The 21,541-nt window shown below is 30.2% G+C and overlaps 1 protein-coding gene across 1 annotated transcript in view; it reads right to left on the bottom strand.

Annotated features, from left to right (window-relative positions):
• The window catches only part of LOC129960388 (dolichyl-diphosphooligosaccharide--protein glycosyltransferase subunit STT3B-like), a 49,168-nt gene extending 40,417 nt beyond the window's left edge, over nucleotides 1-8,751 (bottom strand). Inside the window, exon 1 of the mRNA XM_056073808.1 lies at nucleotides 8,508-8,751. Coding sequence (XP_055929783.1) covers nucleotides 8,508-8,689 — 182 coding nt within the window. The 5' untranslated portion in view covers nucleotides 8,690-8,751. The remainder of the gene's footprint in view (nucleotides 1-8,507) is intronic.
• Nucleotides 8,752-21,541: the final 12,790 nt, after the last annotated feature.

The following is a 21,541-nucleotide window of genomic DNA, read 5'->3' on the forward strand; positions in this document are numbered from 1 at the left end:
TTGTCAGAAATGCCAACCTACATAATTTCATACAAAGATTGATAAATTTGGTAGGAAGCATACTTCCCACGGCCCTAGAAAGGATTAAAACATATAACATGTAAAATCGATGCATAAATAAAGCTTGGTTCTTTTTTTAATATTAACTCTTTATTACATATACCTAAGAATAAAACATATTTATCAATAAAACTTATATGCATTTGTGCAAGATATATAAAAAAAAAAAGATACACCATATTCATCTTTGTTCAAAACAAGGCACAACTTTTTTTAAAAAAACACAAAGAAAAGATTATATTTCAGAAAGACATGTTCCATATGTGAAAATCATTTACTTTAGGACAACTTGACTTAACTTTTATTAAAACAATAGAAAAATTTCAACAAAAAAATTATGTCAATAAGAAATCCTATATTAATCCAAGGTTACCCTAAATATATTAGAATTTTTCTTAACTGTCATATTACTTTACCATAAAAAAGGGTATATGCAATTAGTCTTACAACAAGCAAAAGTATATTAATATTATTAAAAATGCTTCAGTTTCAAAAATGCAGAATGATTTCAGAATGGAACTAAAAATAGTCTACAGAGCATAAAATTTCAAAAATTTATTAGAATAAAACATTTTCAATATTTCAAACAGAAAAATGCATGATGAACAAAAAATTTTAGGATGTTAAAAATAAATTTACATAAACAGCAAAATCATTAAAACATATCTCAACTGGACAAAAATAAACATGATTTTCTCAATTATTAAATAGCTTTCTATAATAAAAAAAAAAAGGTCCGTTTTTTCCAAATAACATGTCAGTTAAAATGCTAAAATAAATAAAAACATCTCCTATGTGCTTATCTCATAGTTTATGAAGAAATCTATTAGTCCACTGCAATTAGACCAAAAAATAGCAAACAGGAGAAAAAAAAATTATATATATTTTTTAAAGCAAGGTCAAATGTTCCTTTGGCATTTCATGAACTGAGAATGAAAAGTTCCCACTTATAAGGAAGCAGCTTTCTCCCCCTTGATAATTCATAAAACGCTAAACCATAAAATGGTTATAACTCTTATAAAGAACTAAGAACCATAATATGGGAAATTATTCGCCACATTATTACATTAAAACTTAAGTCTGACATAGTTTTTCTGTAATATATACTACATAAAAATACCAATAAAATATGAAAATTTTTTTGGATTATTTTTTTTAAGTGCATCAAATAAAGAGTTAATAGAATTGTCAATTTTGAAAAGTAAATAAAAAGAATATTTAGTTACATATTTAAAATACTGTATTGTTTTATGGGGATTTTTTTTTTACCACCGATGCTCTTAAATGTGTAAATAAATTAACCTTTCCCACAATTTTTTCCTCTAAAATCATTTTGAACAGAAAACATGTAAGAGTTCAAGCTTTTATAAATGCCAAGTAACCCTCTGTAAAGTTCAGAACAACTTATAACAATATAATTAACAACAATAATTTTGAAAATAATGCTGTGATGAATCATAAAATATTCAATATTTCCAGAAACAAAATGAATGTTTAGTAAAAATAACACAATAAAACATTTAAAATTAAAACTTTCACAAACACCTAAATCATAAAGTCTTTACTAGACACAAATATAAGTAATTTTCTCAATTTTTGTATGACTTTCATTTTAAAAAAGGGGGGGGGGAGCCTTCTTATGTCCCTCCCCTCCTTGAAACAAATACATACAATAATGGATATTTAAAAAAAAACTTTTTAGATATTGGTATTGAAAAAAAAGAAAGAAAGAAAGAGGGGAGAAAAAAAGAAATTTAAAATTCCCTGTATTTTCCCAATTTTTAAGGAAAATTTCAAAATTCCTTGCATTTTGCTTGTTTTAGGAATGATTTTTAAATTCCTTGTATTTTCTTGATTTTCTCAGTGCCCTGGTAACCCTGTCTAATTAGATACAGATACAATATTTTTTTTTCAACTGCAAAGTCTGAAAAATGTTCGTGCATTTTGTCAGAAACAAAAATATAAAATCCTGTACAAGTAAGCCAATTCATTTTTAAAAACCTAGAATTTATATAAATTACTTCTAATTAGACAAATTTTTTTTCAACTGCACGGCTTTAAAACATTTTTGTATTCTGTCAAAAATGAAAGTATAGTAAAATGCTGAATAAATACATATAAATTCATTTTAGAAAAATCTAGAAATTTTATAAGTTGCTTCTAAGTGCAAGAATGATGCTTTTTTTTCAACTGCATCAAAAAGAGCCAGTTCTGTAATACGAAGCAAAATGAAAAAAAAATGCTAGTTGATGCAATTTTTAAAAGTACTTTTTTGAAGCCAGCACAAGACAATATATCACATAGCTTCAAAATTTAACCAAACTCATGAAGAATTTTATCAAATGAATTGCTTTAAAATTTGTTAAATTTAAATAAAAGCAAAGAAAGCTTTTTTTTTTCTTTCTTTTTTCACTTTTATCGTGAGTCTAACAGCAGTAAAATAATGTGATGTGGCCATTCATCAGAGCAAGGATATTCTTTTGAATTTCATCACAATAAAAATCATTGTTATAAACTGTGTCCAAAACTAAAATGAAAAAAAAATGCATTCATTCAAAAAAAGATTAATCATTAAAAAGCTATTTTTTAAACCTTTAAACCGGTATTAAGATTATTGTGAAATATGCTTTGATGTTATAGTGCAAACATGCTAAAATTCTGTATTTATTTTTTAATCAAATTTTGAATCCTTAGTATATGAAGAGAGATTCCATTAGGAAGAAAGTTTCCATAAGAGTTATAAAAAAGGGAAAAAAGCAATAATTATTATAGAATGATAGAATTCAGACCTTGAAAAATAAAAGTTTTGAACAGAAAATCTAATAAAATTATTCAATGAACTACTTGAAAATTTTAATTAAATTTAAACTAAAGCAAAGAAAGCTTTTTTTTTTTTCATGATTTTAATAGCATTAAAATAGCATGATTCCATGTATCAAAGAAACAATTTTTTTGAATTTCATTATAATCATTGTTATAAATTATATTTAAACTAATTACTCAAAAATACTAAAACTGAAAAGGGGGAATATAGTCATAAAAATAAAACTGGTACAATAGAAAAGCTATTTTTTAAAATGTAAAAATTATTTTTGTGTGGTGAAGCTTTGATGTTATGGCGACAAAGCATTAAAATTCTGTTTTTATTTTTTTAATTAAACTTCTAAAATTTTGAAATATTTGTTCTTAGTGGACCTCTAATATCCAAGAAGTAACTTTCCAAATTCCATGCTCATAATTTCAAAGAATTACGTTTTTACATTGATGGCACTGCTCACTCAATTAGCTCAAACTTTGATATGTAATGAGAGATTGCATTGGGATAAAATTCTATAAGAGTAATAAAATGAAGAAGAAAATCATTGTAAAATTATAGTATCTAAACCTTTAAACCGGTATTAAGATTATTGTGAAATATGCTTTGATGTTATAGTGCAAACATGCTAAAATTCTGTATTTATTTTTTAATCAAATTTTGAATCCTTAGTATATGAAGAGAGATTCCATTAGGAAGAAAGTTTCCATAAGAGTTATAAAAAAGGGAAAAAAGCAATAATTATTATAGAATGATAGAATTCAGACCTTGAAAAATAAAAGTTTTGAACAGAAAATCTAATAAAATTATTCAATGAACTACTTGAAAATTTTAATTAAATTTAAACTAAAGCAAAGAAAGCTTTTTTTTTTTTTTTCATGATTTTAATAGCATTAAAATAGCATGATTCCATGTATCAAAGAAACAATTTTTTTGAATTTCATTATAATCATTGTTATAAATTATATTTAAACTAATTACTCAAAAATACTAAAACTGAAAAGGGGGAATATAGTCATAAAAATAAAACTGGTACAATAGAAAAGCTATTTTTTAAAATGTAAAAATTATTTTTGTGTGGTGAAGCTTTGATGTTATGGCGACAAAGCATTAAAATTCTGTTTTTATTTTTTTAATTAAACTTCTAAAATTTTGAAATATTTGTTCTTAGTGGACCTCTAATATCCAAGAAGTAACTTTCCAAATTCCATGCTCATAATTTCAAAGAATTACGTTTTTACATTGATGGCACTGCTCACTCAATTAGCTCAAACTTTGATATGTAATGAGAGATTGCATTGGGATAAAATTCTATAAGAGTAATAAAATGAAGAAGAAAATCATTGTAAAATTATAGTATCTAAACACTGATGAAGAAAAGTTTTGAAAAACTTTTACTTTGTTAAAAATGTTAAATACAAGAACTATCAATTTTTTTCCCCTTTGGTAAAAACTAAAATTTGGCGAGATTAATCTAACAAATGCTAATTTTCAAATAGATAAGGTCACTAAAAAAGCACACTGTGAAAAATCATGATCATTAATGGCTTTAAGTTAAAATCTTATACTAGATTTTATGTGATTGACTAACATAATTACATATTGCAATTAATTATATTTCAGTTCAGTAAATTAAAATCAATCTAATAAATCATTCAAGGGATTGCTCCAAAACAACATATTAAAGAAAATGACGAGTGAATGCATAACGTACTAAAGAGGCTTCACTTTAAGTGATTTTACAGCAGTTTCTACCATGTTCGATATATCTCTATCGCGTACAAAATTGATTCTGCTGTATTCTTCTTTACATAAAATATTAAACATACAGTGGCTCCCAAAATTGAGTACACACTATACTCTTTCTTTTTTAATTTTATTCTTTTTGATCTTAACATTCCAATTTATGGCTAATATTTATAAGAACGACAAAAAATACATTAACAAAAGTATTAGGCTAAAAAACAAAACGGTGGAATCAATAATATTTTTATTACAGTAATTTTTATGTCAAAGTTGCAAATTCCAAAGTCGCAAAATTGAGTATACACCTTATAAAATATGTGACTTGACTACCATTATTTATTTCCAAATGAATAAGTAAAATAGTTTTGTTTCTCTAATTGGCAATCATTGATTTTCAAGCGAAAACAAATGTTTTTATTATCACGAGCTCCAGAAATGAAACAAATGTTGAAATTCGGAAACGAAGATTGTCTGAAGATGGTAAATCTCTATGAGAAATTGCAAGGGAAATTCAACGCAGTCACAGATGCGCTCAAAAAAATTATCCAGAAGTATAAAATGTATGGACAAATTGCTAACAAATCTGGAAGAGGAAGAAAAGAAATCCTCAGTGTCACGACCAAAAGAGTTATTCGAGAGTTAGCCTACAATCCTAAGGCGAGTGCTACAAAAATTGCTACATCTACTTCAAGAACAATTGGAAAGTGTGTTTCTGCAGAAACAATTCGAAGAGTAATTAGAAAAGCAAATTATAATGGTCGCGTAGCCAGAACAAAACCCATTCATTTCCAAAGTAAATCGAGAGAAAAGAATTTCATTTGCTAAAAGTCATATTTCAAAGCCTCCTGACTTGTATAATCAAGTAATATTTAGTGACGAAAGTAAGTTCAATGTTTTTGGTAGTTATGGTTGATGTTATGTTTGGAGAAAGCCCAATTCTGAACTTCTTCCTAAAAACACCAATCCTTTTGTCAAGCATGGAGGTGGTTCACTTCTTATATGGGGTTGCATGTCTGCAAAAGGAGTGGGAAATTTAGTTTTCATTGATGGAATCATGGACAAAATTAAATATTTGGATATGTTGAAGAACAATTTAAAACAAAGTGCCCAGAAATTGGGTTTAGGGTCAAATTTTCTGTTTCAACAAAATAATGACTCGAAACATGCAGCTAAAATAGTTAAGTTATGGTTGTTGTATAATTGTAAAATGTAATTACACACCCCTCCTCAATCTCCAGATCTCAATGTGATTGAAAATTTGTGGCACAATTAAGAAAATCAGTTCAAAAACGCGATATTAGGGGCAAGGAACACTTAAAAAGAGTATACAAGAAGAATGGTCGAAAATATAAGGCGAAACAACTCAAACTCTTGTCAACTCAATATCACACCGTTTACAAGCTGTTCTAAATGCAAAAGGATATGCAACAAAATATTAATTTACCTTTTTCTCTTTTTGTTGGCAGATTTTGCTAGATGTATACTCAATTTTGTGACTTTGGAATTTGCAACTTTGACATGAAAATTAATGTAATAAAAATATTGATTTCTCCGTTTTGTGTTTTAGCCTAATACTTTTGTTAATGTATATTTTGTCGTTCTTATAAATATGAGCCCTAAATAGAAATGTTAAGATCAAATAGAATAAAATTAAAGAAGAAAGAGTATAATGTATACTCAATTTTGGGAGCCACTGTATACTCATCAATTACAATTTAAATAAATTCTTCCACATTTGAAATATTAAAAATTGTAGTCTGAATGTTTTTTGAACTACAACAAGAATGGCACAGTACACATTTTATACTGCAGCTTCTTGATAACCATTACAGTATTTCAATAAACGGTAATAAACAAAAAAGGAATGGGGGCAAGAAAGGCTTATTGTTATCTTGATATGTCTTGGAACCCTTGGCTTTATTTCGCACTGGAATTCCTTCTTCAAATCCTTTACTTTATTTGGTTTACTTTCATGGTACATCAGGTAAACAAATGTTTGTGACCATGCTTTCAAATTATCATATTCAATGTATGAGGAAACAAAACGAATAAAATGCTGTCTTTGCACTTCTAGAGAAAATTAAGCACTTTTTTGACGATTCTTTTCAAAATCTTTGAATATAGGAAAGTAAAAAATGAATTTTATTGGTATTAATTTAGTTCTGATACAATTTGGTAACAGTAACAAATGACCCACAAATAACTATGAAGCATGAAACATTTTACATTATTTTTATTTTTGAAAACCTTAAATCATTCAATGCATTCACTTTTAAAAGCTCATGGTGAATTAAATACACATTTTCCAGCAAATGTTTAAAAGAAATCTAAACTTCTGTACAAAAATTATTTGAATTAAAAATACTTAAATAATTCACTGATGATGATTCACTAAATGATGTTGACATACAACTAAATGAAGTTACTTCTAAAAATTAATTTGCAAGGTTTTACATTGATTCATAAAATTATCCTTAAAAAGAAAGTATTTTCCTTCTATTTAAGCAAGTAAAAAGATGTGAAAGAAGTGTCAAATAAATGGAAAGGATATAATCCCCCCCAATATTATCTGCATTTCCATTCAGCATTGACGGATAAAACATCGCAAAGAAAATAGAATCATAATCAGGTAGATCTAGCGTAGTTCTATAGAGAAAGAAAATAAACACCTAGATAAAAATAAGCACTTTTAAGGCCCTCAAATAAAAGCCAGCAAATAGAAACTGGTTTTAAGAACTTTAATGATGCTGCACCCAGAGCATGGTTAAAAAAATATTCATGCATTTTGTCCGAAAGGTTAATTATAGTAAAATTCTGAATAAATATATATATAAAAATTCTTGGGTTTTTTTTTTCCTATGAATTTAAGAATTATTTCTCATCAGATACAGAAACAATTCTTCTCAAATGCATGGCTTAAAAAATGTTAATACATTTTGCCAGCAATGAAAGTATAGTAATGAATACATCACATAATTTTTAAAAATACCTCTAATTACATACAAAATTTTTTTTTTTTTTTTTTTTTTTACAACTGCATGGTTTAAAAAAAAATGTTTGCATATTCTGTCAAAAACGAAAGTATTGTAAATTTCCAAATAAATATACAACTAATCTTTTTTAAAAACCTATAAATGTTTGGAATTGCCTCTAATTGCTTACAAAAACGAATTTTTTCTCGAGTACATGGTTTCAAAAAAATGCTTGTGCATTTTGTCAAAAACGAAAGTTATTAAATTCATTTTAGAAAAATCTAGAATTTTAAGAGTTACCTGTAATTAAGTACAAAAATCATATTTTTCACCATTGCATGCAATACAAAACGTTCGTACATTTTGTCAAAAACGAAATTGTAATAAAATTATTAACTACCAGTAAATTCATTTTTTAAAATAGAGAATTTTGATCAATAAATCGCACAGAGTAATTTAAAAATCATAATACATTGAGAAAATTCATTAAACTCATTAAAACAAAGAAATTTTCCAATGTTTCGTCTAGACAGAATGACTGTTAAACAGAACAAAACAATGATTTCAAGCATTTTATTACATCAAACTAAAACACCGGCAGACTTTTCTGCCTTCAAATTGATCAGAACATTAATTAAAATACTATTAAAATCCTTTTATCCAGATATTAAGAAAATGTTATTTTTAAAAAAAAATTTAAGAACATAGTATGAGAGGATAAAAATTTCAAATGCAATTCATAGCTCTGGTAAAAAAAAGAAAAAAAAAACATAGAAACCAAAGAGATTAACAAATAAAACTTAAGGATTTTTTCCCAATACTTGATTACAAAAATTATAATAAACTTAGAATAAAAGAATATTTTGCAAGTTACTTTCTATTTAAACACCTGCCAAAATCATATGAAGACTTACCAAGGATCAAATTCGTGGATTATACTTTCAAAGCGAATCACAGCAAAGAGTCTGGTACTAAAGCCTAACAACCATGCTAAAGTTAAAATCGTAAATTTAAGTAAACTGAGTCCTCCAACATTTTGCCACATTGAATTTTGCGGCGGAACTCTCATGTTTCCCTTCACACCGGCAGTCGCCATGTTAACCGAACCGTTCGCTATTCTGCCGTGCGCCGGCCACGTCTTGTTAGTCGTAGTCGTTAGCGAAATCAGAAAAATTTTCATTACAAAATGAGTGTTGCCAGAAATCTTTTTTTCATGAAATATTCTTTAATACTAAAAATTAAATTGAAATTGAAATCAAAGGTGTATCGATAAATTTTATTCTCACAAAAGCTTATTCAAATTTATTTTCAACCAACAAAATAAGTACTATGATATTAAGAAAAAATTGACTGACACCCTATTGGCAAAAAAGCTAGTGAAACCTTTTTAAGTAAAGTGATCTGTGCTCCTGTATAGAGCTGGATTATCAGATAGGCGAACATATTCACCAATACAATTCGGCCTTGACTAGCAAAGTACTTGCAAAATCATTATTCTCCATGCCAAAAGAGCGAATTAAATACCGGGAGTAAAGTCCGAATTTCTACTAGCCGAATTTGGCAAGTAGAAATAATTCGACTTGCAAGTTTCCGATGACTGCAAGATTAACGAAACGAAATCTACATTCCTGATGGCAATCGAACTGAAAAAATTACAATATATCTAATTTTCTAGTCAATTTTAAATATCATAATTTGTTCCTGACTGATAAATGAAGAAAGTGATGATTTTTGTTTTGCATTAGTCCAAATCATTAGTCTTAATGTACTAATGTATTAGTCTTAATATATTGTATAGATTGATATATGCAGATATTGATTTAGTATTATAATTAAATATTGGTATTGGGAGTCTTAAATTTCGTAAGTTGAAATAAATCTAAATTTTCTTTCTACATTATGCTATCTAAGTGCAGATCATGCACTTCTTCCTTTGTGTAGTTTTTGATATTTAAAATTCATTGGTCAAGCATTTATTTAAGGTACGTTCAAGTTTTTCCAATGCTTAGTCAGATTTGTCAAAATTAATGTGTATGCATCCTCAAGAAGAGACTAGAACTAGTGTTCCAAAGATATGTAACTATAAACTTGAGGGTTAAACCAGTAAGTGGGCATTTCTACAACTGACAGTATCTTTTTTGGATCATACATCAGAGAGTCAAGTACTAAAAGATCCTAAAAATTGAAAAATCTATTAAAGATGCTCACCCACCTAAAACTAAGAAATATATCAGATCTTTCATCGAATTAAATGGGTTTTACAAGAAATTCATTCCAAATTATTCCAAGATTACCTTACCTTAAAAAAAACTGAACTGAGGATAACGTACAGTATAAGTGGAGTGGAGAAGGGCCGAATGCATTTGAATAGTTAAAACATTATTTGATAACTGATCCTTGTCTATAATCGGCATATTTTTCAAAACCATTTTTACCGCATATTGATGTTTGTGAACACGCATTGAGGGCTGTTTTGTACAGGAAGATGAGTCAAACTTTCACCACTGGGAAGTGACTTACCAAAAGACAAAAGAGGAAATTCAAGAAGCGACACCAAAAAACGTGTTATGGAAAAAAAATGCAAAAAGTCTGAATTAAATAATCAAAGTACAGGAAAATATTATCAAAACTACAGCTGAATTGGCTCTTATATTTTTTTCAAAATATTTATAAATGTAAGAAATCAATAGCATATGATTTTTTCAAAGAATTTTAAGAAGTATATTGTCCAGAACAAATTTAAACATATATAGGACAACAAATATGATGGGGAAGCCAAGAAATTATGTTGTTGTTGTTTCTAATGGCACTTGTCATAGACAAGCCCACTGACTTTAGAAGTCAATGATTTTAAGCCAAAGTGTATCACCTGTTTTTAAGTAGCGCCATCTAGGGCCAAGACTATAACTACATACACATCACAATCCTTTTTACGGGGCGGACTTCATTCATGTATTTCATTCACTCATCCACAGATCGTAATTTAGACCTGAATCAGAGAACGATCAACCCTGATCCAGCACCCCCAGTGGTATTATTCTTGACATGGAGAACTTTGTGACTGCGACAAATTTATACGTGTGCCAGCCACCACACACGCGGAGAGTCTTCAGCCGGCGGGGTTCGAACTCGCAACCCAAGTAATGCGAATCCAACGCCCTACCAACCAGGTTATCCCGGCATTTTGTTTTTTGCGCGGAAGTATATGTCTATTTCTTTCGCTAATGTCAGCGGTTTTAACCAGTCTGAGCCTTGTTTGATCAAAATGTGCTCGGATGTGTCCTTGTCAAGAGTGCTGGTCAATTTATAGGTTACAATTAGTTCACAAAGGGTCGCAAAATCTTTCACTTTTCTTAGTTCTAAATAATATTCTAAATTCGCTTTTAATCTTGAGACGAATTGCACGTGATTTTTTCCTCTAAATCTTTTGGCGGCTTGAAAGTTATCCCAACATTCTTTAGCAGATGGTTGGAATTCTCTTAACACTATTCTTTTGATTTCGTCATAATCTTTTATTTCGCTTTCGTTCGCGTATAACAAAACATATCGGCATTTCTCGCCTAACAAATTTAGAAGGACTTCGGCTTTGTATTAAGTTTTAACCTGTTTTGTTTCGAAAGCACGTTCCAAAATATTGAAAAACAAATTGAAATTTTTTGATTTAGTTGGTATTGGCATTGTCAATGTGCGGATGATTTTAATTATTTTCTCGATGGACTCCGCATGACTTTCTGGAGGAGGTCCGTTAGGACTACTTATTCCGGTCGCTTGAACGTTTCTCATACTTTCTTCATGAGCTAAAGTTAGTTTTAATTTTTCTAATTCAAACTGTCTTTCCTTTACACGCGCTTGTTCTGCCTCTTCACGCACTCATTCAGTCTCTATTTTTCTATTTTCTCTAATTTAGCTCTATTTTTATTTATTTATAAGCGTTCCTCTGCTTCTATTTTTTCGCGTTCCTCTACAGTTGAGATGATAATGTTGTGGTGAATGGGGTCAATTCACGGTCACGTGTCATGTACCAAACAAACCACTTCTGCTCACTTTCCAACCGTTCTGCGCATGTCATGATGTCTGCCGATAACGTTGATGAAACCATCGTTTAGTAAATATTACGCTAGCCGATCAATTATTAAAAACTTCTGATTTTTTTAAAAAAAGATATTATTTTGAATTATTTAATCCATATTTTCGTTGTTATGTAATTTTATTTCTTATATTAAAATTTTAATTAGTATTTTCAATGGAAATATTGTTTTGCATAATTAATTAACATCACTTTTTAATTCGTTTGGTGCCGCTATATTCTTTCCTTTTTTATCCAAAGGATACATTTTGACAAATGACTATGGCAGTGTTTTTTGAAAAATTACATATGTTCTTTTTTACATATTTAAATATTATTGAATGTTGAATCTTATGAATATAGTTCCCCCAGTTAGTTCTTTTTAAAAATAATTATTAGTCTTAGATAAGTTAATATTTTAAAGCTTACTAATAAAATTATTATATTTTTTTTCTTATGTAATTACTTTTATAAATATTGAGATTTTGATATTTTCAGTTTGCTCAGAGGAAAGAACATAAAACTCAAATTAGTATATATTGAATAAATTATGTTTACAATTTCAAATTATGAAATATAAAAGGCATATATACCTTTTTTTTAAATCTATGCAACTTATGAATCAGTTATTTCATTTTAATTTCTAGAAATCATTAAAGGAAAACAAACAAAATCACATTTTCATAATTTTAATTTACACATTACAAAACTATATATATATATATGATAATTATTTGGAAAAATAGGATCAAATGGATATTTTAATGCACTCACTAATTCATAAAAACTATTTACTATTTATCAACATTTATTTTTCCAGACATTTAGAAATTATATAAACACAGTATTACAAGAATGTCAATGTAAATGATGAAATCAGTTTTATTCAACAGAAACATCCTAGATACTGAACAACATTTTTTTTATCACCAATAAAAACATAATGTTGAACAATATACTTTTAAAGCGGAATATTTATGAATTTTTTTTAATGCTAAAGTTACATTGAATGAATATCATAAAATAAAACAAAAACATATAATACAGTAAATTTAATAAACAAGAATAAGGTCATGATAAATATATATATATATATATATATATATATAGAGAGAGAGAGAGAGAGAGAGAGAGAGAGAATTAAAATAGGATGTAAACAGTAGTTGAAAGAAATACTTTTATGCTTTTACAGAATTTTATAATTCAAGATTGATATGTTAAAAAAATAGTAAAAAAAAAAAAAAAAAAGAGTCCAATATTTTCTGGAATGAATCTCTTTCTTTCTTACAGAATCCTGAAGTTCTTGTAGCTCATTTTGCAAATTACTGATCCTGTCGATTATTGCAGAAAAAGTAATAGTCTGGGAAGAAGCAGAGTACATTCCACTGAGATCAGAATTCATATAATTTTGCTTAGTAATCAATTCTCTTGCATTTATATACTTAACTAAATGACATGTGTTTTCAAAACTTAAATATATATATATATATATATTTCTTATATATAGCATTCAATTTATCAAATTAAGAACACTTTTAATAAAATACATCAATTATATATATATATATTATAACAGTCAATAAGAAAATTGGATTTTCAGTAATTGGTAAAGGATTCACTTACTAAATAAATCTTTAAGAAATTTATTCACTTCCACCTAAGTTTAGCATTATAGCAGTTGTTATTTTTGCAACAGGAATTTGTTTACTAACGTTAATTAAATTTAGATAAAATTTTGTAGAAAAATGCAATGTAATATTCATGTAAACATTTGAAAACCTTCTAAGCATATTCAAAATTATCAGAAATTTCAACAAATGTGAATAAAGTAAATTAGAAATGCACTCACGATTTTGTTTGATTGTTTTTGATGGCAAATCGCTTACCGATTTCTTTTTCTTCGAAGAGTTTTTCTAACAAATTTCTGGAACAGCTCTATTTAATAAATGGACACACACTAAATGAATTCTTCAAAATGATCGGAGCATATCACCGACTTCGAAGGCTTGAAACAATCTATATCAAAGCTATCAACCTAAGTCAGGATTGTTGAAAGGAAAATAAGAAAACATTTTATCATGACAGTCACTCTTGTGTTTCGCATTAAAGCATGCATCCATCAGCACACCAATATTTCCTCAGTTAACACATAATAAGAGGAAAGAAAATGATTCAAAAATTAGAACTTCAAATGTAAACAAAAAATCCGCTTCATACTCGGCGGAGAACGTTAATGGCAGACTGCTCGACGAAAGCGGTGCGGATGAAACTTAAATGCCATGCGCAAGAGGTACATGACATGTGACTTTTACGTCACATGAATTGACCCCATTGCGTATAAACCAGTAACAGCGCTTCTACCCGAACAGCTGTTTTATTAAAATCGGATCGGTACTGGACTGCTAACCAAAAGGTCTCAGGTTCTATCCTCCCGCGTCTCATACCTCTTCAATGTCTTTAACAAATTACAAATCATCTTTAGCCGCTTGGCTATTTTCTATAATTTGTTTAAGCTGCACAATATTTGTTTTTTCCGGAACTACCTCACCTATTGCTTCAGCGACAATAATTAGATCTTTCTTTTTTGTATTTTTAAACATTTTGAATATGCCTTTATTTTTCCTAATAACAAATGCTAATATAATAACGATAATAATAATAATGCTAATATTTTTTCAAAACCGAAATTTCTAAAATAAACACATTCAAACAGTTTCTTTTTCTTGAAAAAGTCATTCACAAATATACAAATCTTAAAATAAATGCTTGCAAGATTCTTTATTCAAAATGATATAGAAAATTCTCTTACTTGTTCTTCTTCAATTATATCCGTTGAGATAATATTCTGCAGTAATTTCACAATTTGCCGGCCACTGCCAAACCGAAGATTTTCTTGAAAAATTTTGTCGGCCACTGCCGATCCGAAGATAATTTGACGAAAACTAATGGTGAAATTTCCGGATCGAAGATTAGTTTTTTATTTCCGAGGTCATTGCATCCATGACCGAGCCCCCACATGTAGAGACATGTTAACTCTGGCTCGAAAAACAGGCCTCTACTAATCGGATTATATATAAAATCAAATATCTCTCACGGGCCCTAGGGGAAAGCCCGGTTGAGATTAATTCTTAGAGATGGCTCATATTACTAGAATCACACACTAATTTAATATAGACGAATTTAATGAACTGGACGAACGGCTGGGCCGCTTTACATCGATGAACGCTATTACAGTACTGCATACAGTTTTATGGCGGGAATTCATATAGCTTCTTATTGGCTGTTGAGTGATGACGAGAGCGCCGCCAGGATGACGCTCCGTACACCATATATATATATATATATATATATATATATATATATATATATATATATATATATATATATATATATATATATATATATATTTGCTAAAAACTTCTATTTTATAGTTTCTTGCTGCTGAAATTCTATTTCACAGAGATTTCTATCCATTTTATTTTTAAGATAGTCCTTTTTATACAACTGAACTTCATATTTCTTAAAAAGAGGGAAAGGATGGAGAATCCAAAAATGCAGAAAACCGTGGATCTCCTGAAGAATCGCATCCCTGTCAACTTTCTATCAAGAATCAAATGCATTCGTATCGAGAAAACTAGGTCCCACTGAGATTAAATATTCAGATATAGAGAAAGAAGTCTTTGGTATTGTGTTGTAAATATACCATTTCAAGAGTAATTTATATGGAGTTCATTTAATTGTTCATAGTAACCTGTAATTGAAAGATCCTATCTGTAGAATTGTTCATAGGCTTTTAACGTTTCAGCAATATTCTCGCACTATTATTCATAAGCCAGGTTGATTAAATCTTATAGCAGACAACTTATGCAGTTTCTTTTAATTCAGATAATCAAACAAAATATAAAGACAAACAGGAAGTTTATAATGTATAAAAGCAATGCAATTTTTTTCAATTTTGCAACTTTGACTATGTAACCCTTAAATGCGTAATGATGTAGATTTGCTTCGCGTTTAAAATCTCGTATCTCTTTATGCAGCAACCTTTGCAGTTTTTTTTTTAATTTTAATTTTAATTTTGCCAAAAATATTTTAATGTTTCTGAACGCAACTAGAATTTTTGACACTTTATTTTTTTATCAGAGACAATTTTCATTGTTGAAGCCTTATCTGAGTACCTACAGTTTCATTTCGGCAGGTGTTACGAATTACGATTATTTATATAAAAGTAATAAGAAGGTAAGAGGTAAGAGTAATGAATAATATTTATATTTTTGCATATGCTGATAAATTTATGCAAGAAAAACAAAATGGTTTTATTGTAAAAATACATCAATATGCAAAATTGGTTCTACATAAGTTCACTAAACCTAAATTTATTTTGCGAAATATTTATTACTATTTTCATTTTTTTTTCTGTTTAGGTAGAGGTATTATTTATGTTTGAAATATTATATTATTATAAGCAGTAGATTTAAGCAGTAGATTATTATTATAAGCAGTAGATAGTGTAGAAATATATCAATATATTTTTTTAATTAAAAAAAAATATGATATTTTTTTTTGTATTTTTTTTTCATTACTTACACCCATTTCCCGGTTGATTTCAAACTCTATTTATTAAAAATAAAAATTCATGCATCTAAGGGTTAAGAATTGACTGATAAGTGAAATGTAGCTCCATGTTCTTTGAACATTAAATTATAGTTGGCTTCAATTTTTGTTTTTTCTCCATATTTTTTTATTGGAAATGATTTGCTGATATGTCAAAATAACTGAGTGAAAGTTATATATAACACTTTCTGTACATCAATCTTTTGTGCCTAAGATATTACAATTATGCTATGACAATGATGCAGCAGCGCATGCCGGTTTATTTTGAACATTTAAGAGAATTTAACAAACTCATTTTTGATCTGACCAATAGAAACACGCAAAAAATTACGATGATATTGATGATCCTTATGTTATTTATCATCAGAATAAATGGTTAATTTTAATTTCTGATTATTTCACCGGGTATGAAAAAATTTATGTTGTGAGAAAAATAAATTTGACTGTAGCTAGGGTTTTAATAAATTTTACTTTAAGACATAGACTCATGCAAATTCCTTATTCTAATTCGCTTTTGTTAGAGGTTATGACTGAGGTGCTTAAAAATTGTATATATTTAAACTTGGACCTCCAAACCGTAAGAAAATTGTGTAAAAGAACATCTAAATAAAACTTTAATGTATTCATTAAGTGACTTAGTTTCAGAAGCACAAGAAGACAGGCGTGAGCATATTACTATGGCTTTTAGAAACACTTATCACATCGTTATCCACAAAACTCCTTCCCCTTTGTTATATGATCTTATATATTCCGATAATGCTATATGATCGTATATATTCCGATATTCACAGAATATGTAGTGATGACTTTTCTTACTTGAACAGCATATAAATAAAACTAGCTAGCTTCATTTTGGATATGAAAAATTTAGAAAAGGTTTCAGATAATACTGAACATAATACTGATAATACTGAAAAACAAAATGATACTTGACTAAAATCAAAATAATTAAATCTAGGAGATTTATTTTTTTGTACACTGCCAGGATAAAAATCCACACTTCAAAAAACCTGGTTCAACAAAAGCACGACACATTTAAGATAAGTTAATTATCAAATTCAACATGCCCCTCAGAGGCCCACCTTCTTTAGATGGGTACGAGTCTCTCAATCCCAAGGTCTCCAGAGATCTTTACTCCCTTTATGTTTACTCCACGCCTTCTTTTTTCCTGCTTGATCTTTCCATCCCTCGTAGGCAAGAGAGGGAGCTCGCCATAAGAAGCTTTTGCCGCTCTGTTTGCTACTTGCTTCTCATGGATATCCAAAACTCCACGTGTTGGTTGTACGTAGCGACCATTAGATGGGTGGTACCTTGTGGTACCCGCTGTATAAATCGGGCAGTAGTTAGCCATTTGAGTGGTTAGCTTGCTAGAGATCAAGCGAAGGAGGTCACTTTCTTGGGCTTGTCTTTAAGGGTGGTCACTGTCCCCAGAGGTGACTACGAGCGTATAGGTACCGCTTAGCACTATGATAAGTGTCGAGGCTGGTGAAATCTAGAGCCGGTGGCTGCCAACCCTTGTTGGACTCTGTGCTGGGCGGTGCAGCTGGACCCAGAATTATTTCAAATGTCATATGGGCAAAACAGAATATAAACCTTTTGATAAATTTTTCGTTGTAAAACGTATTTCTGCGACTAATGAAACAATTAACAGTGTCTCACCATTTTTAGTAATAAAAGCAATGACGAGTAGGGATGACGAATATTTTCAGAGCGGTTATTACGTAACCAATATCAAAAAGTCACAAATACAAGTGATCAATACTTTTCAAAGAGGGGTGTGATTCAAATCCTTGATACGATCTTACTGATGATATTTCGATTACAGGTTTTGGATCACGATAGAAACTAACAATCGATACGATATCACTGAAATTTGCCGGAGCGGTGGCTTCACTGGAAAGTAACAATCGATACGATCTGTCCAATGGAAGCTCTCGAAAGAAATCTGTGATTGGATTGAAAAGTGAACGGACCGGTTATTGGAATTATCGTATCGTATCATTGAATTGCATATCACTGAAATTTATCGAAGCGGTGATTTCACCGGAAAGTGCGAGGCTTCACTGGAAAGTGCGAAGTCACCGCTCCACTTTACGGGAGTGACCGATATTCGTATTTGATGATGCACTATTCCATACAGATCATTTTTAATTGCTCGTGACATGATTGACTTTGATTACATGTACTCTGTTTACTGCTGGCGCCATCTATTGATAGAATATAGGACTAAAGTAAACATTTTAAAGAAATGACATATATTTTTAACTCATCTTTTCCAGAAAATGGTTCACTCTAATAAATAAATTAAATAAATAATTTTGAGAAAAAAAATAAAATTTAAGAAGTAAGCTGAAACAGATAAATTAATTCAATCACACGTTAATTAAATTAGTAAATTAAGTATTAATCGCAATTAATAAATTTTATATTTAATATTAAGTAATAATTTTTAATTAATAATATGATTGAAATAACAGATATTTGGAACGTATATTTAAAAATAACAATAGCAATATTATTTGTTATTCAAAAAATCGTGGATTATGCATCTCTAATGACGAGCACTTGGAGAAGTTGCATCAACTCAGAAACTTCGATCTGGAGAATTACTTGTAGAAATCGGTAGTCGCAAACAAGCTTATCAAATAATTAAATTGGCAGCATTAGCATATCTCTAAGTGTAAGCGCTCATATAATGCTCAGTTCTCCGAAGGACGTTATAACTTGTGGCGAAGTATTCAACGACACCTTGGAAAAAATGACAGAAGAATTGAAACCGTAGAAGCACCGCATGTACGTCGTATAACAATTCGGCGGGATGGACAACTCTTTTCTACAAGGCACTTTATTCTGACATTTAATAGACCTAAATTGCCAGAATACATTAAAGTCGGTTATATGCAATTAGCCATGAGGCCTTACATACCAAATCCTCTCCGGTACTTTCAATGCCAACGACTTGGACACTCGAAATACAACTGCCACTGGACTCTCATTTGCGCCCGTTGTGCAGAGAAAAGCCCCTATAGTCAGCAATGTTCCGCTGAAAAAAATGTGTGTACTGTAATGGCAACCAACTTCCATTTCTAAATCTTGTCTACGTTGGTTAATGGAGAAACAGATTCTAACAGTTAAATTTAAAGAAAATATCCCGCACCCTGAAGTTACGTGTAAAGTCAATGCTCAGACATCTACACTTAATATGACTTATGCTTCCGTTTTTCGAAAACGATTTTGTGCAGATTGCTCTTGCACTAATTGTGTTAAAAATATCAACCAAAGTAAGCCTCGTGTGAAATCAGATTCTGATATTGAAAAGTGCGCAACTAGTGCCTTTAAAATTGGAAAACCTGAGGCATCTCAACGCAAACGGAAATTGAATAAATCACTGAAGCTTAAGCTTTCAAAACGTGGTGTTTTTGAAAAAGATTTTTCTCAAAAGATGAATTTAACACGTTTGCATAGCTCTGTTGCTCTGGGACTTGCAAATCAGGGTATAGTCCAAAAGGATCTATCATCCATTTTCGGTGGCGTGCCAAAATGTTTCGATCTCATCCGAAAAGGAAGATGAATTCCAAATTAGTTGCTAATTATCGACAACTCTAACCAATATCCCTAACACTTCTCAAGCAACAATTTTTGGTGGGTCCTTTCCTCTCTTGGAACCGTCGTGGCACTCGGTCTAAACTAAATAAAATCTGGTCCATTCTTAATGAATTTCATCCAGCTTGCTTCTGTCTTCAAGAAACTTTCTGGAAGTCAAATATGTCTCTTAAATTGCGGGGTTATAATGCTGTTCGGAAAGTAAAGCACATAATTCTGGAGGCGTTTGCATTCTAACATTCAATTCTTTTTCGAGCACACCTCTCCCACTCCATACAGATTTGCAGGCTGTGGCGGTTCAAGTGCACATACGAGCATTAATTACAGTCTGCTGTGATTATTTACCACCAAATGCTTCTATTAGTCAACAAGATCTTGACATTTTAGTAGACCAACTTCCAGCACTATTTATCTTACTTGGTGATTTCAATGGCCATAGTACTTTGTAGGGTTCGCATAGCACAAATTCTCGTGATCGGAACTCGTTCTGAATAGTTCATTATTAATAATGTTCTCTGTCTGCTGAATAATGACGAGAAAACTTACTTCCACGACGTACCTTTCATAGTTTAGATCTTACCATATGTTCTCCAGTGCTTTTGCCTTTGCTAAATTTTACAGTTGGAAATTATCTACATGAGAGTGATCATTTTTCTATAATAGTGTCTCATGCTGATGGTGGTGGTACTACTCAAGGTTAACCTCGTTTCCTATTCCAGAGTGCGAATCGGGCTGATTTCACGCAACTCGCCAAAATCACTAAAAGTATAACTAACACAGCAATATCTCGAAAGAAGTACAGCTTGTTCTCGATTGCATTATGAAAGCTGCAAATAAAAGTATCCCCAAGAGTTCACCCCGTCCACGGAAATTCCACAGACCATGCAGGAACAAGGCTTGTCGCGACAGTCACAAGAAACAAAAACAGTTTTGGAACAAATTTCGTAGGTACCCAACAACGGAAAATCTTGTTGCTTTTAAGCGAGCCAAAGTTTATGCTCGCCGCATTACGCTTGCATATCCAGAAGGAATCCTGGTTTAAATACGTTTTATCCAACACGTACTATCCTCTAGCAAACTACTATGGAGGAAAGTGAAGGCTGCTAATGAAATCTATCCTGAATTTTCACTTCCTTTGTTGAAACCGGGAAATGTTATTTATTCCTTACCTCTAGAAGTTGCTAATGTTCTCGGGCGAGCATTTGAAAAAGTCTCAGCTATTGATTCATACAGTCCCAAATTTCTAGCGACTAAGAATCAAACAGAAGAATTAATTGAAATTTTACTGCACGCAGATTTCTTGCATATATTACAGCTTTTAAGCTGTTTGAACTGAAGAAAGTATTGTCTGATGCGCATGAAACTAGCCCTGGTCCTGATTGAATCACTTATTATTACGGAATTCTTCAAACACTTTTATATTTGGATTCCCTCACAGTTTTTATTCAACAATTTTTCACTTTTCGAATTTTTCTTGAAAGTGACAGCAATTTTTATTCTGATTCTTTTTTCCAAGCTGAGGATGTTCCACAAGGAAGTGTCTTCAGTGTTACATTTTTATCATTCAATTTAGCGAAATTCTATACCAACTCCTTCCATCTGTTCAAGGGACACTATATGTTGACGATTTGCAGGTTTCTACTTAAAGCTGCAACAACTTGATTGAAC

This window comes from Argiope bruennichi, chromosome X2 (assembly GCF_947563725.1).
Source record: "Argiope bruennichi chromosome X2, qqArgBrue1.1, whole genome shotgun sequence".
Taxonomy (NCBI): Eukaryota; Metazoa; Arthropoda; class Arachnida; order Araneae; family Araneidae; genus Argiope; species Argiope bruennichi.